Source organism: Ictidomys tridecemlineatus, unplaced genomic scaffold (assembly GCF_052094955.1).
Source record: "Ictidomys tridecemlineatus isolate mIctTri1 unplaced genomic scaffold, mIctTri1.hap1 Scaffold_50, whole genome shotgun sequence".
Taxonomy (NCBI): Eukaryota; Metazoa; Chordata; class Mammalia; order Rodentia; family Sciuridae; genus Ictidomys; species Ictidomys tridecemlineatus.
Window position 1 is genome coordinate 455111 of NW_027523264.1, and position 14543 is coordinate 469653.

At 36.9% G+C, this 14543-nt stretch overlaps 1 protein-coding gene across 7 annotated transcripts in view; it reads left to right on the top strand.

Moving 5' to 3' along the window:
* Window positions 1-14543, top strand: part of LOC144373819 (uncharacterized) — a 98146-nt gene that overhangs the window by 45045 nt on the left and 38558 nt on the right. For 5 of the 7 annotated variants that reach the window (XM_078036795.1, XM_078036796.1, XM_078036794.1 and 2 more), the window contains 7 exons: window positions 3030-3267; window positions 4951-4982; window positions 5466-5570; window positions 7961-8198; window positions 9883-9914; window positions 10398-10502; window positions 14332-14496. In XM_078036795.1, the coding sequence (XP_077892921.1) occupies window positions 3030-3267; window positions 4951-4982; window positions 5466-5570; window positions 7961-8198; window positions 9883-9914; window positions 10398-10484 (732 nt within the window). In that variant the 3' untranslated portion in view covers window positions 10485-10502; window positions 14332-14496. Of the gene's footprint in view, window positions 1-3029; window positions 3268-4950; window positions 4983-5465; window positions 5571-7960; window positions 8199-9882; window positions 9915-10397; window positions 10503-14331; window positions 14497-14543 lie in introns of those variants that run through there. The other 2 variants (XR_013433367.1, XR_013433366.1) reach the window with 1 other exon arrangement.

A 14543-nucleotide genomic window follows, 5' to 3' on the forward strand; every position in this document is an offset into this window, starting at 1 on the left:
GAAGGGAAGATCCTTGCTCTCTGGAGACTCAAGCTCATGAACCAACACTGCCTGACTCTTGGCCGGAAAGGATTCCATATAATAGGAAGGGAACTTGTTTATTATGAGTCCTAATAGGCTATTAGATTAGTCAGAAATTACAAAGTTTCAGTTAAACATGAGTAAGTTTTGGAGATATAATGGTCAATAAGGTTGTTCCAGTTAATTTACTGCACACTTGAAAAGTGATAATACAGTTGGGCACAGGAGTGCCCATCTATAAGCTCAGCTACTCAAGAAACTGAGGCAGGAGGATCACAAGTCAAGGATCAGTAACTTAAAGAGAATTGTGTTCTTTATCAAAAAAACGTTTTGGGGATGTAGGTCAATGGTAACACACCCCTGAATTCAATCCTCAGATGCGGAAAAGGAAAGAAAAATTGACCATCAGTTTTGTGGGTTTTCTGTTTGTTTGAGGTGGAGTTCCCACTATATAGGCCAGGCCAGTCTTGAACTTCTGAGTTCAAGCAAACCTCCTATGTAAGTGTGCTGAGTCCTGGAAGGCAGGTGTGCACCACTGGACTGGCTAGAAAAGAGATTGTAAACTGGGTTTGGTGGCACATGACTGATTCCAGCAACTCAGGAACTCAGGCAGCTTTAGGCCAGCCTCTGCAATTAGCAAGACTGTATCTCAAAATAAGAACAGCTAGGGATAAAGCCAAGTGGTAGGATGTCCTTAGGCTCAACCCCCCAGTGCTGGGGGAAAGTGTACAAACACATACACACACACGCACACACACACACACATAGATATAAAGATATATATATATTTCATTATATAGGAGGATTAGGAGATTTTAGATTTCTGCTTTGGGGCTAGTATGAATAAGCATGAAAACTCATGTCCTTGAGCATGCTAGGCAAGAGCTCTACCATTGAGCCACACCAGAGACCTTACATTTAAATTTGGGTTATTTTCTCACTGTTAGTTATTAGAGTACCCCGCTTTTATCTCTTTTTTTTTTCCATTTTTTTGTGGTATGAGGTGGGGCTTCCTCTGATGCTCAGACTGGTCTCAAATTTGTGGGCTGCAGTGACTCTCCTGCTCCTGATTTCTGAGCAGGGGGGATTACAGGTGCATGCCACCACACTTGGCTGTACAATCTCATATTGATAAGACATTTTACATGGGATAGGAATCCCAGAATAAAAAAGAGCAATTTAAGATGACTGGGCATAGTGATGTCTGCCTATCATCCCAGTAGCTCAGGAGGCTTAGGGAGAAGGATCATAAGTTAGAGACCACCCTGGGCAGTTTTAGCAAGACCCTATCTCAAAGTAAAAAGGGCTGGGAATGTAGCTCAGTGGTATAATGCTCCTGGCTTCAATACCTAGTACTTCCAAAAGCAAATTAAAGAATAAAAACATTATGGCTGGGGATGTGGCTCACTGTTACAGTGCTTGCCTAGCAGGCATGAAGCCCTGGGTTAGAGCATTAGTACTACATAAAAATAAATAAAATAAAGGTATTGTGTCCATCTACAACTAATATTTTTATTAAAAATAAACATGAAAGCTTGGCTTTGTGGCACATGCCTGTATTTCCAGCTACTCTGCAGACTGATACAAAAAGATAACTTGAGTCCATGAGTTTGAGATAAGCCTGGGGAAAATGGTGAGACCGTAAATCCTGAATAATAATAGTAATAATAATCATCATAATAATAACTTGTGTAGCCAAGCACGTTGGTTGGTTCACCCTTGTAATCCCAGAGGCTCCAGGTAGTGGTAGGATGATCACAGGTTTGATGCAGGTGTTGGTGTCTTAACAAGACTCTTGTCCCAAATTTGCAAAAGGGTAGAGGGACTGGGGATGAAGCTCAGTGTTAAAACACCCCTGGATGCAGTCCCCAGTCCAGCAGATGGGGGAGAAAAAAAGCCAATTTGACTCCATAACATTAAGAACTTGGGACTACAGGTAACTTGTGGTAATGTTTAGCAGGTGCTTACCAGCTTGATGCCCTGGGTTTAATCCCAAATACCAAACAGCAAAAAAAAAAAAAAAATTAAAAATCCTTTATGTGTATATCCCAAATCACAAATGAATATCGTACTTTTTCACATACATACATTTTGACTCAGAAATGGAATGTTTAGCATGTGTGTCTTTGGGGAACCAGAGAACAGCACATATTATGGGTTTTGTCCCATTATTTAGCTAGCAAAATGTATTCAAAATCAACTCAAATATCATTAGTAGTAAATTGGTTAAAAATATGGCATGACCATGTAATGTACTACAAGATTATTTGAAATGAATTTAGGGGAAAAATTTTGTAATGTTTTCCTGGGTTCAGTAGGGCATGATTGTAATCCCAGCAGCTTGTGAGACTGATTTAGGAGGTTTGCAAGTTCAAAGCCAGACTCAGCAACTAAGCGAGGAACTAAGCAATTTACTGAGACCCTGTCTCAAAAAATAAAAAGGCTGAAGGTATGGCTGAGTGGTTGAGTGCCCCTGAATTCAATCCCTGGTACTCCTCCTCCTCCCCACCAAAAAAGATCTGAAACAGTAATCACTGTATAAAGTGGGTTCTTGGTTTCAAATCCCTACATTTGTATTCCCTGAATTGCTGAGGTTGGAATGGACATGCCGTCCTGGGTTCTCTGTCTAAGCCTAGGGAAGAACCAGACATAAGAAAGGATCCTTCTTTCTGTCTGCTGTCTCCTGACTTTTGCTCATGGCTTAAGCCTTTTCAATTAGGAGCTACTCTGGTGGGTGATGAACAAGGGGAAATACAGGTTTGACAGTTCTGTCCCTCTCCCCAAACAAACCCAGCAATCCATTCCCATTCCTCTGTTTGGACCTTTCCTGTTGATTTGCAAAATAAGTATGGAAAAGTAGAGTTTTAGAAAAGGAGACCATTTAGAATTTAGTCAAATCTAAAATTATGTGTATGGGTTTGTTTTATGTATGTTGATATTTGTGTCTGAAAATTGATGGTATTAGAGCAATTCAAACCACAACTCATGTCTGAATTTCCCTTTGTTAGGGCATGCCAGAGCAGGGGGCTCAGTTGCCACAAACCTTCAGGGTCCTCAAAGGAAAGCCAACGGAGCATCCTCTAGCTGTGCGGGGTGTCAACAAGTATTATAACGCCAGCACCTTGAAGAAGAAAAATCTCAGATGTCCTCCTACTGGTGAGACCTCAGACAGTGGTAAAAGACTGAATCCCATGGAAACTTGTGAAGCACTGATAGATAAAAAGATCATTTCTGGAAAAATAAAAGGTAAACTGTATTGTTCCTACTTTCTCCTACATAGATACTGCTTTTTGTCAACTCTCGGGAAGGCTCTTGAACATCATCTGGAGATTGAGGATTTCATTGATCTCATAATTTTGTTACAAATGGAATTGGATCTGTTACATTTTCCTCCATATTTCTTATACATTATAATTCAACATGATAGTGGGATTCACAATTGTTCCATGTTGTTACATTTACTTGGGGTTTTCTTTTCCTCCTCATGGGTTTAAATGATTTTTAGTTGAGAAAGAAAAATTGTGGATTTCTAGACATGTTTATGGTTTATGCTAGAGATATGTTTTTTGTCATTGGCCTAGAAGGAATTCTTGTTTATAAATGCATAGACCTTGAAATAAAATCATTTTCTATTCAAAAATTACATTCAAATACATAAAAATAAATACCTTACCTCAAAGAAATACTTATTCCTCAGAAATAGAATCTAAGTGGGTAAGAGTTGAAGTATACTGGATTTTTAAAAACAGTTTGTGTAAGGCAGCATCCCAATGAAGTCCACATGGTGCAGTTGGTTGACTGATCCCTGGTATGTCTTTGGAGATTGATTTAGACTCTCCTTCTCCACGCTGGTTCTCCTGCTTTCACTTCTTTGCACTATATATTAAAAGATGCAAAATCATTTCTCCAATTTCTCTCTGGGTAGATTTTGCCCATAACAACCCCAAGATTCATAATTTTTATTTAATATGTTTTCCATCTCTAAAGTCATATATATACTTTTTAAAAAATAATCTAAGTATGCAAAAATCATATGTGGTTGGATTAATTATGTTTAATGTGTTTACATCATCACAGAGATAAAGGCTATGTTTACAAAAGAAGTAGACTTCTTTTCAAGTAATACTGATCTTGACTTTTTCTATAAAAAAACTTACCTGGTATCCTTAGGAAAACATCTTACTTTTACCTAGAACTTCTGTGTCAACTAGTAAGTTGCATTTTACAAAGAAACAAACCATGTCAAATATAATTCTTTTCCCAGTTGCCATGTTTGGTGGCTTTATATCCCTTGCTCCTTCGTACTCAAGAATATTTATCAAATCACGTTTACTGCTTAAGAAAGTATCTTAAACAAGCAATGTTTTATTTTAATACAACTTGGGTGGGTATGGTTTTCATTACACTTTGGTGGGGGCAGGCTACCGGGGATTGAACCCAGGGGCACTCAATCCCTGAACCACATCCCCAGCTCTATTTTGTATCTTATGTAGAGGCAGGGTCGCATTGAGTTTCTAAGCACCTAGCTAAATTGCTGAGGCTGGCTTGGAACACAAGATCCTCCTGTCTCTGCCTCTTGAGCCCCTTGGATTATAGACTTGGAATTACCAGGCCAGGACTCATTACATTTTAATAACTTGATTGAAGTATAATTTACATACCATGAAATCCAGTTATTTGAATGATCAACTCAGGTTTTTCAAAATGTGTTTTTAAGGTTTCATTAAGATTAAAGAGTTAGTAGCTGAGTCTTATATAAATTTTATTTTTAAGTTACTATTACTATCATATTTCTAGATAAGTAATTCTGCTTAAAATGAAATTGGTTTTAACACATTTCACATGCTCCTCTTTTATATTATTTTTCTTTTTGTCATAGAAATGTTTTCTGTGGTAAATTGTTAACATTCCTTTCCCTTTCATTTTCAGAGAAGGATTGCTTCCCTTTTGGAACACCTGCAGTAAGTTGATGATGTATTTCTTATAGTTCTTGCTCTGATTAAGGTTACCAAAAGAAATCTGTTTTTCATTTTTTTAAATTTCTAAAATAAAAGGTAGGGCTGGGGTTGTGGCTCAGTGGTAGTGTGCTTGCCTGGCATGCATGAGGCACTGGGTTCGATTCTCAGCACCACATACAAATAAATAAAATAAAGGTTCATCAACAACTTTAAAAAAATGTTTAAAAAATAAAATGAAGTAAAGAAATATTTAATGTTTCTATATAGCACTCAAGAATATTTATCATATATGCTTATTTACTTTTCCATATTTCAGAAAATCATCTTTATTTTTTAATTGAAAATATTGTAACCAGTGAGGTTTAGTCATTTAAAAATTAGCTATGGAAAAAAATAACTTCTTAAAGTTTGTTTAATAAAAGGAGACCTGGTCACATGTTAATCTTTGTCTTTTCCTGGCTTGTCTTCCTTTGCTCCTGAACACAGCTGAACACCAAGGTGCCAGATACATTAGTAATAATAATGGAGAAAAATGATGGTGATGGAGAGGTGCGGCCTTTCACTGCCCCAGGACATGGCCACACAAGACCAGTGAGTGACTAATGACCTAGTGTGCACATCTGTGTTCGAAAAACAGCTGTTTGAATTTGACTTTCAGAGATAATTTCAAAAAGCTTCAAGTTTGAAATATTTTACTCTGAGAAGATTAATTTAAGATTAAAGTTTTTGCCTAAAGAATAATCATCAAAAACCACTTTTTTGAAAAATAAAAATCAATGGCTTCTTTAAAAGTTAGAATACTTAACTCACTGCTTTTTTCTTTCCATGTTTTGTCCCGTTTTCCAGAGAGATCATCTGTTGCTCTGTTTTTTCTGTGTTTCATATTGTGGGTAACTCTTCTACCTAAAATGTAGATCTTTCGTCTTCCCCAGATTATGTACTTTATTTCTCATTTCTCTCAAAGCCTTGATGGCATTTTAAAGACAGTTGAGAGTTAAATTCCTCACCTGATGAGGGAGAATTTCAGTAATAATGAGCTCAGATGGAGCCAGGGAGAGAAGTAGTAAGGGGGCTGGACTGTGATGTGGTGGCTCTGAGGACTGCCATTGGATTTCCATTTCATGACAGAAGGCTGTGTTTTCTATATTCCTTACAACTGGCTCTTTGAAGTGAAAGGGAAGGTAGGCAATATATTTGTGTAATATGTTTTGAGACTGGATTAATGATAGATTATTGTAGTGGAAACTACCACAGTGAAACATAAAGATACAATTGAAAACAACTTTTAAATGCAATAGCATCAGTGAGCTGTGAGACAGTTTCAAGGGTTTTCATGATGTGTAATGAAGTTCTGATAGAAAAAAACAACCCAAAAGTCTATCTCCCAAAAGCTATTAACAGCTTCGTCAAATAAAGTAAAGTCAAAAGCACCTCTACCAACCTGAATAAGTAAATGTCTTGTCTCTTATAAAAGTATCTTTAAAAGATAAAACCATTTAACTAAAAATAATAACAGTGAAGGCAGGAGATATGCTTGTAAAATGACAATTAGAGCTTCCAGGCCAAGAACAACAACCCTAAGATTATTGTCCTGTGTGACATGGGGTGTCACATGATGGTGGAGTGTGATCATTCAAAGATGCAAACATTCAAAAATAAGAGGGAGCGTTACCTAATCACTAAGCACCTTAAGGCCTTGGTTTAATCCCAACCACCAAACAACAAAAAAGAAAAAATAAAAAAAAAATGTGTTTAAAAATCCCTTCATGTGGGGGCTAGGGATGTGGCTCAAGCGGTAGCGTGCTCGCCTGGCATGCGTGAGGCCCGGGTTCGATCCTCAGCACCACATACCAACAAAGATGTTGTGTCCGCCGAGAACTAAAAAATAAATATTAAAAATTCTCTCTCTCTCTCTCTCTCTCTCTCTCTCTTTCTCTCTTTCTCTTTCTCTCTCTCTCCTCTCTCTCTCTCCTCTCTCACTCTCACTTTAAAAAAAATCCCTTCATGTATCTATTGCAAATCACAAATGAATATGTTACTTTCACCTACATACCTTTTGACCTAGAAATGTAATTTTTAGCATGTGTGTCCTAGGGAAACCATGGAACAGCATAGACTATGGTTTGTGTCCCATTATTTTGATGGCAAAATGTAGCAAAAAGTCAACTCAAATATCATTAGTAGTAAATTAATTAAAAATATGGCATGACCATGTAATGTACTACAAGATTATTTGAAATGAATTTAAGGGAAACAAAAATGATGTAATGTATTGCTGGGTTCAGTGGAGCATGACTGTAATCGCAGAAGCTAGTCAGGCTGATTTACGAGGTTTGCAAGTTCAAAGCCAGACTCAGCAACTAAGCCAGGAACTAAGCAATTTAGTGGGACCCTGTCTCAAAAAATAAAAAGGCTGAGGGTATGGCTGAGTGGTTGAGTGCCCCTGAATTCAATTCCTGGTACTCCTCCTCCTCCCACCTAAAAAGATCTGAAACACTAAAAACTGTATAAAGTGGGTTCTTGGTTTCAAATCCCTACATTTGTATTCCCCCAATTGCTGAAGTTGGAATGGGCCTGCCTCCCTGTGTTCTCTATCTGTGTAAAGCTAGAGCAGAACCAGACATAACCAAGCATCCTTCTTCCTGTTTTCTGTCCCCTGACTTGTACTCTTGGCTTAAGGCTTTTCAATTAGGAGCTACTCTGGTGGGTGATGAACAAGGGGAAATACAGGTTTGACAGTTCTGTCCCTCTCCCCAAACAAACCCAGCACTCCATTCCCATTCCTCTGTTTGGACCTTTCCTGTTGATTTGCAAAATAAATATGGAAAAGTAGAGTTTTAGAAAAGGAAACCATTTAGAATTTAGTCAAATCTAAAATTATGTGTATGGGTTTGTTTTATGTATGTTGATATTTGTGTCTGAAAATTGATGGTATTAGAGCAATTCAAACCACAACTCATGTCTGAATTTCTCTTTGTTAGGGCATGCCAGAGCAGGGGGCTCAGTTGCCACAAACCTTCAGGGTCCTCAAAGGAAAGCCAACGGAGCATCCTCTAGCTGTGCGGGGTGTCAACAAGTATTATAACGCCAGCACCTTGAAGAAGAAAAATCTCAGATTTCCTCCTACTGGTGAGACCTCGGACAGTGGTAAAAGACTGAATCCCATGGAAACTTGTGAAGCACTGATAGATAAAAAGATCATTTCTGGAAAAATAAAAGGTAAACTGTATTGTTCCTACTTTCTCCTACATAGATACTGCTTTTTGTCAACTCTCGGGAAGGCTCTTGAACATCATCTGGAGATTGAGGATTTCATTGATCTCATAATTTTGTTACAAATGGAATTGGATCTGTTACATTTTCCTCCATATTTCTTATACATTATAATTCAACATGATAGTGGGATTCACAATTGTTCCATGTTGTTACATTTACTTGGGGTTTTCTTTTCCTCCTCATGGGTTTAAATGATTTTTAGTTGAGAAGGAGAAATTGTGGATTTCTAGACATGTTTATGGTTTATGCTAGAGATATGTTTTTTGTCATTGGCCTAGAAGGAATTCTTGTTTATAAATGCATAGACCTTGAAATAAAATCATTTTCTATTCAAAAATTACATTCAAATACATAAAATAAATACCTTACCTCAAAGAAATACTTATTCCTCAGAAATAGAATCTAAGTGGGTAAGAGTTGAAGTATACTGGATTTTTAAAAACAGTTTGTGTAAGGCCGCATCAGAATGAAGTCTACGTGGTGCAGTTGGTTGACTGATCCCTGGAATATCTTTGGAGATTTAGTTAGACTCTCCTTCTCCACGCTGGTTCTCCTGCTTTCACTTCTTTGTACTATACATTAAAAGATGCAAAATCATTTCTCCAATTTCTCTCTGGGTAGATTTTGCCCATAACAACCCCAAGATTCATAATTTTTATTTAATATGTTTTCCGTCTCTAAAGTCATATATATATAGTTTTAAAAAATAATCTTAAGTATGCAAAAATCAAATGTGGTTGGATTAATTGTATTTAATATGTTTACATCATCACAGAGATAAAGGCTATGTTTACAAAAGAAGTAGACTTCTTTTCAAGTAATACTGATCTTGACTTTTTCTATAAAAAACTTACCTGATATCCTTAGGAAAACATCTTACTTTTACCTAGAACTTCTGTGTCAACTATTAAGTTGCATTTTACAAAGAAACAAACCATGTCAAATATAATTCTTTTCCCAGTTGCCATGTTTGGTGGCTTTATATCCCTTGCTCCTTCGTACTCAAGAATATTTATCAAATCACGTTTACTGCTTAAGAAAGTATCTTAAACAAGGAATGTTTTATTTTAATACAACTTGGGTGGGTATGGTTTTCATTACACTTTGGTGGGGGCAGGCTACCGGGGATTGAACCCAGGGGCACTCAATCCCTGAACCACATCCCCAGCTCTATTTTGTATCTTATGTAGAGGCAGGGTCGCATTGAGTTTCTAAGCACCTAGCTAAATTGCTGAGGCTGGCTTGGAACACAAGATCCTCCTGTCTCTGCCTCTTGAGCCCCTTGGATTATAGGCATGGAATTACCAGGCCAGGACTCCATTACATTTTAATAACTTGATTGAAGTATAATTTACATTCCATGAAATCCAGTCATTTGAATGATCAATTCAGGTTTTTCAAAATGTGTTTTTAAGGTTTCATTAAGATTAAAGAGTTATTAGCTGAGTCTTATATAAATTTTATTTTTAAGTTACTATTACTATCATATTTCTAAATAAGTAATTCTGCTTAAAATGAAATCGGTTTTAACACATTTCACTTGCTCCTCTTTTATATTATTTTTCTTTTTGTCATAGAAATGTTTTCTGTGGTAAATTGTTAACATTCCTTTCTCTTTCATTTTCAGAGAAGGATTGCTTCCCTTCTGGAACACCTGCAGTAAGTTGATGATGTATTTCTTATAGTTCTTGCTTTAATTAAGGTTACCAAAAGAAACCTGTTTTTAATTTTTTTTTAATTTCTAAAATAAGAGGTTGGACTGGGGTTGTGGCTTAGTCGTAGTGTGCTTGCCTGGCATGCAGGGGACTCTGGGTTCGATTCTCAGCACCACATACAAATAAATAAAATAAAGGTTCATCAACAACTTTAAAAAAATATTTAAAAAAATAAAATGAAGTAAAGAAATATTTAATGTTTCTAAATAGCACTCAAGAATATTTATCATATATGCTTATTTACTTTTCCATATTTCAGAAAATCATCTTTATTTTTTAATTGAATATATTGTAACCCGTGAGGTTTAGTCATTTAAAAATTAGCTATGGAAAAATAACTTCTTAAAGTTTGTTTAATAAAAGGAGACCTGGTCACATGTTAATCTTTGTCTTTTCCTGGCTTGTCTTCCTTTGCTCCTGAACACAGCTGAACACCAAGGTGCCGGAAACATTAGCAATAGTAATGGAGGAAGATGATGGTGATGGAGAGGTGCAGCCTTTCACTGTCCCATGACATGGCCATACAAGACAAGTGAGTGACTAATGACCCTGGTGTGCACATCTGTGCATGTGTGTTGAAAAAACTGCTGTTTGCATTTGACTTTCAGAGATAATTTCAAAAAGCTTCAAGTTTGAAATATTTTACTCTGAGAAGATTAATTTAAGATTAAATTAAAGTTTTCACCTAAAGAGTACTCATCAAAAACCACTTTTTTAAAAAATAAAAATCGATGGCTTCTTTAAAAGTTAGAATACTTAACTCACTGCTTTTTTCTTTCCATGTTTTGTCCTCTTTTCCAGAGAGGTCATCTATTGCTCTGTTTTTTCTCTGTTTCATAATGTGGGTAACTCTTCTACCTAAAACGTAGATCTTTCCTCTTCCCCAGATTATGTACTCTATTTCTCATTTTGACATTTCTCTCAAAGCCTTGATGGCATTTTAAAGACAGTTGAGAGTGAAATTCCTCCCCAGCTGAGGAGAATTTCAACAGTAATGAGCTCAGGTGGAGCCAGGGAGAGAAGTAGTAAGGGGGCTGGACTGTGATGTGGTGGCTCTGAGGACTGCCGTTGGATTCCCATCTCATGACAGAAGGCTGTGTTTTCTATATTCCTTATAACTGGCTTTTTGAAGTGAAAGGGAGGGGTAGGCATTATATTTGTTAAAATATTTTGAGACTTGATTAATGATAGATTATTTTAGTGGAAACTACCACAGTGAAACATAAAGATAGAAATGAAAACTTTTAAATGCAATAGCATCAGTAAGCTGTGAGACAGTTTCAAGGGTTTTCATCATGTGTATTGAATTTCTGATAGAAAAAACTAACCCAGAAATGTATGTCCCAAAAGCTAAATAATAGCTTCCTCAAATAAAGTAAAGTCAAAAGTACTTCTACCTACCTGAACAAATAAATGTCTGTCTGTTATAAAAGTATCTTTAAAAGATAAAACCATTTAAATAAAAATAGTAACAGTGGAGGCAGGAGGTATGCATTAGTAAAATGACAATAAGAGCATCCGGGCCAAGAACAACCACCCTAAGATTCTTGTTCTGTGTGACATGGTGTGTCATGTGATAGTCGAGTGTGATCACTGAAAGATGCAAACATTCAATAATAAGATGGAGTCTTAGCTAATCACTAAGGAAAGAAAGAATAAAAAAGTGAAAAATGAGAGATGGAGCAACAGGAATACTCCTGCATTGCTAATGGGAGGCTCCACTCCAGAAGAGGGTTTTTTCAGTTTCCCACAAAATGAAACATGACCTTACCACATAACCCAGCAATGTGTTTCTAGGTATTTACCCCCATGCATTGAGATGTGTCCACACATAAACCTGTGCAAAATTTTTATAGCATCTTTATTCATATTTGCTAAATCTGGAACAAGATGTGTTTCAAAAAGTGAATGTGAGGACTGTGTGCAGTTCAGTGGTAGAGCACATGGCTAGCCTGCTGAGGCCCTGGCTTCCATCCCCAGCACCACAATATAAACAAAAGAAATCCAATGTATGTGCTACATCCATACAGTAGAATAGTATTCATGGATTAAAACTGAGATATCATAACACCAAAAGGCATGAAAGAATTTTATCTTATCTCTTTATTTATAACAGAGAAATAACTTGGATAATTGACTACATGCCTATGGTGTGGGCATATTATTCTCTGAAAGATCTTTAAGAGCATAGTGCTTAGTGTTGCCCTTCCATCTAAAGGGGCTAGATGCTCTCCAATTCCAAGTGTAGCGTGTGGGCTAGAAGTGTTCAATCCATGGTAGGGTACTTGCCTAGCATGTAATTTAGGACATCTCAAGTATGAGGAGTTTTAAAAAATCATTGATTGCAGGGATTCAGGGGTGTAAAGAGGATGAGTAGTAGGTTTTTAGGGCAGTGAATTTATTTAGTATGATGTTATAATGGTAGATACACAGGACGATATTCATTTTTCAAATCCCATAGAATTATATAACCCAATAGAAAGAGTGAACTCTAATGTCAAGTGTTAGCTTTGGATTAATAGACGTAAGTTCGTATTTGTTCATTTGTGGTAGAGTGCTTGCCCGACATATACGAGTCCCCATGGTTCAAGCCCCAGCACCTCCAAAAATCAACAAAAGTGTATTAATATATAGATATGTATCCACAATAGGTATCATTGTAGTAAGTATACTGCACTGTAATGCAAGATATCAATAAGAAAATGAGGGGCCAACATGGGAAAATTTCAGGATCCACATTTTAAGACCCAGTATGCCTTTGGAAAAAGCATTTGCAAGGCTATCTAGTTGTCTTTTCAGTTTTGGAGAAGGTCAGCGGGATCCCTTAAGTGTCCTTCCTGTGTCAGAGGCAACTTAGCGAGGGTCCCTATTGTCTGCTCACTTTTAAACCTAAAATTTATACTAAAAAATCCATTAATTAGAAATAATTTCACTTCTAGAAACTTAAAGGTAATAATCAAAAATTAAAGAATACAAAGATTTTATAAAGGGGATTGGTTAAATTATGAAAACACCCATATTAAGGCACTATTCAATTTAGCCATTAGAATCATTTTATGGTCAGTTCTTAGGAATGATGTAACTGGCATATAGCTTTTGAAGGAACAGAGTGTCAGTATATCCAAATCATTTTGAAATGTGACTTTTAAAAAGCTTGTGAAGTTTTAACAGGATAGTCCATATTGATAGAAGGATTGTCATCATTTTTCTTAATACTTTTATGCATCCCAGGTTGATTTTGTTTTCTTTAAGCAAATGTATTGTATTTATACTTAACCCAGAAAAGATGAAGCTGCCAGGCCTTGGGGGCACACACCTGTAATCTCATCTTCTGGAGAGGCTCAGGCAGGAGGATCTCAAATTGGAGCCTGCCTGGGCCACTTAGAGATACCCTGTCTCCAAATAAAGTGAAAAGAGGGCTGGTGTATAGCTCAGTGGGAGAGCACTTATTTGCCTAGCATATTCCTGGGTTCAGTTCCTGCACCACCTCCTACAAAGAAAGGGCAGTGGTGGGGGGAGTTGGTGAAGAAAGAATTGAGGGAGGAAAGGAGGGAAGTTGAAGGAGGAGGAGGAGGGGGAGGAAGAAGAGGAGGAGGAGAAGGAAGAGGAGGAGGAGGAGGAGAAACAATAAAGGAAGGGGAAGGCGGGAGGATACAAAATTCAAGCAGGAAGAGAGAATGATAACCTCATTTTACTCACTGTAGTATTTATAGTGATTTTCTTTGTAGAATGCAGAGGGGCTAGAGATGTTGTTCAGTGGTAGAGTGCTTTGCCAGCATGCACAAGGCCCGGAGTTTGGTTCTAACACCACACACACACACACACATACACACACACACACACACACACACACACACACACACACTCAAAATAGTTCCAGTAACTTGATAAATTATATTATAACTTGTTGAGCTACCTTATAAATGTCATAAATGCTATACTCAATGGTTGTACACCTGTGATCCCAGTGACTGGGGAGCCTAAAGAGGGAGGATCACAAGTTTAAGTCCAGCCTTAAGAAGTGGGGTAGACCCTATCTGAAAAATTTAAAAGAAGGTTTAGGGATGTAGTTCACTGGTAAAGCCACCATGGGTTCAATCAAATATCGTGTCCTTTTGATACTGACATGAGTGTATTAATGGTCTGTTTAACTGTTGACTTTCAGAATTTAGAACAATTAAAAACAACTGTTTTCCAAACAGCTTATAAAAGTTATGGTTGTGACTAAGAGAGGTTTGGGGCAGGTATTAAAATATGGGTTGTTTAAGTCAACTGTATTCATAAGTAGTCTTCAGGCCTTAGTTGAAAGTACATAAAATGTTTTGCTTCTAAATTATGCACTTTTTATTTTCTCTTTGCAGTACCCACTCCTGAACATGGTGAAATGGCTCACAAGTTAATGCCTTACATCTTGGGAGCCAAGGAGGTTCTCAATAAAAAAAACTATGAATGGTATCCTACTCTTTTAATTTTCTGGAAAGGAAAATGTTAAAAATTTTAATAATTAAAGGGTTCATTGTTTTAAAGGACTGGTACCATTAAATTTGCCATTTTAGCCCTATTAAGTGGACAA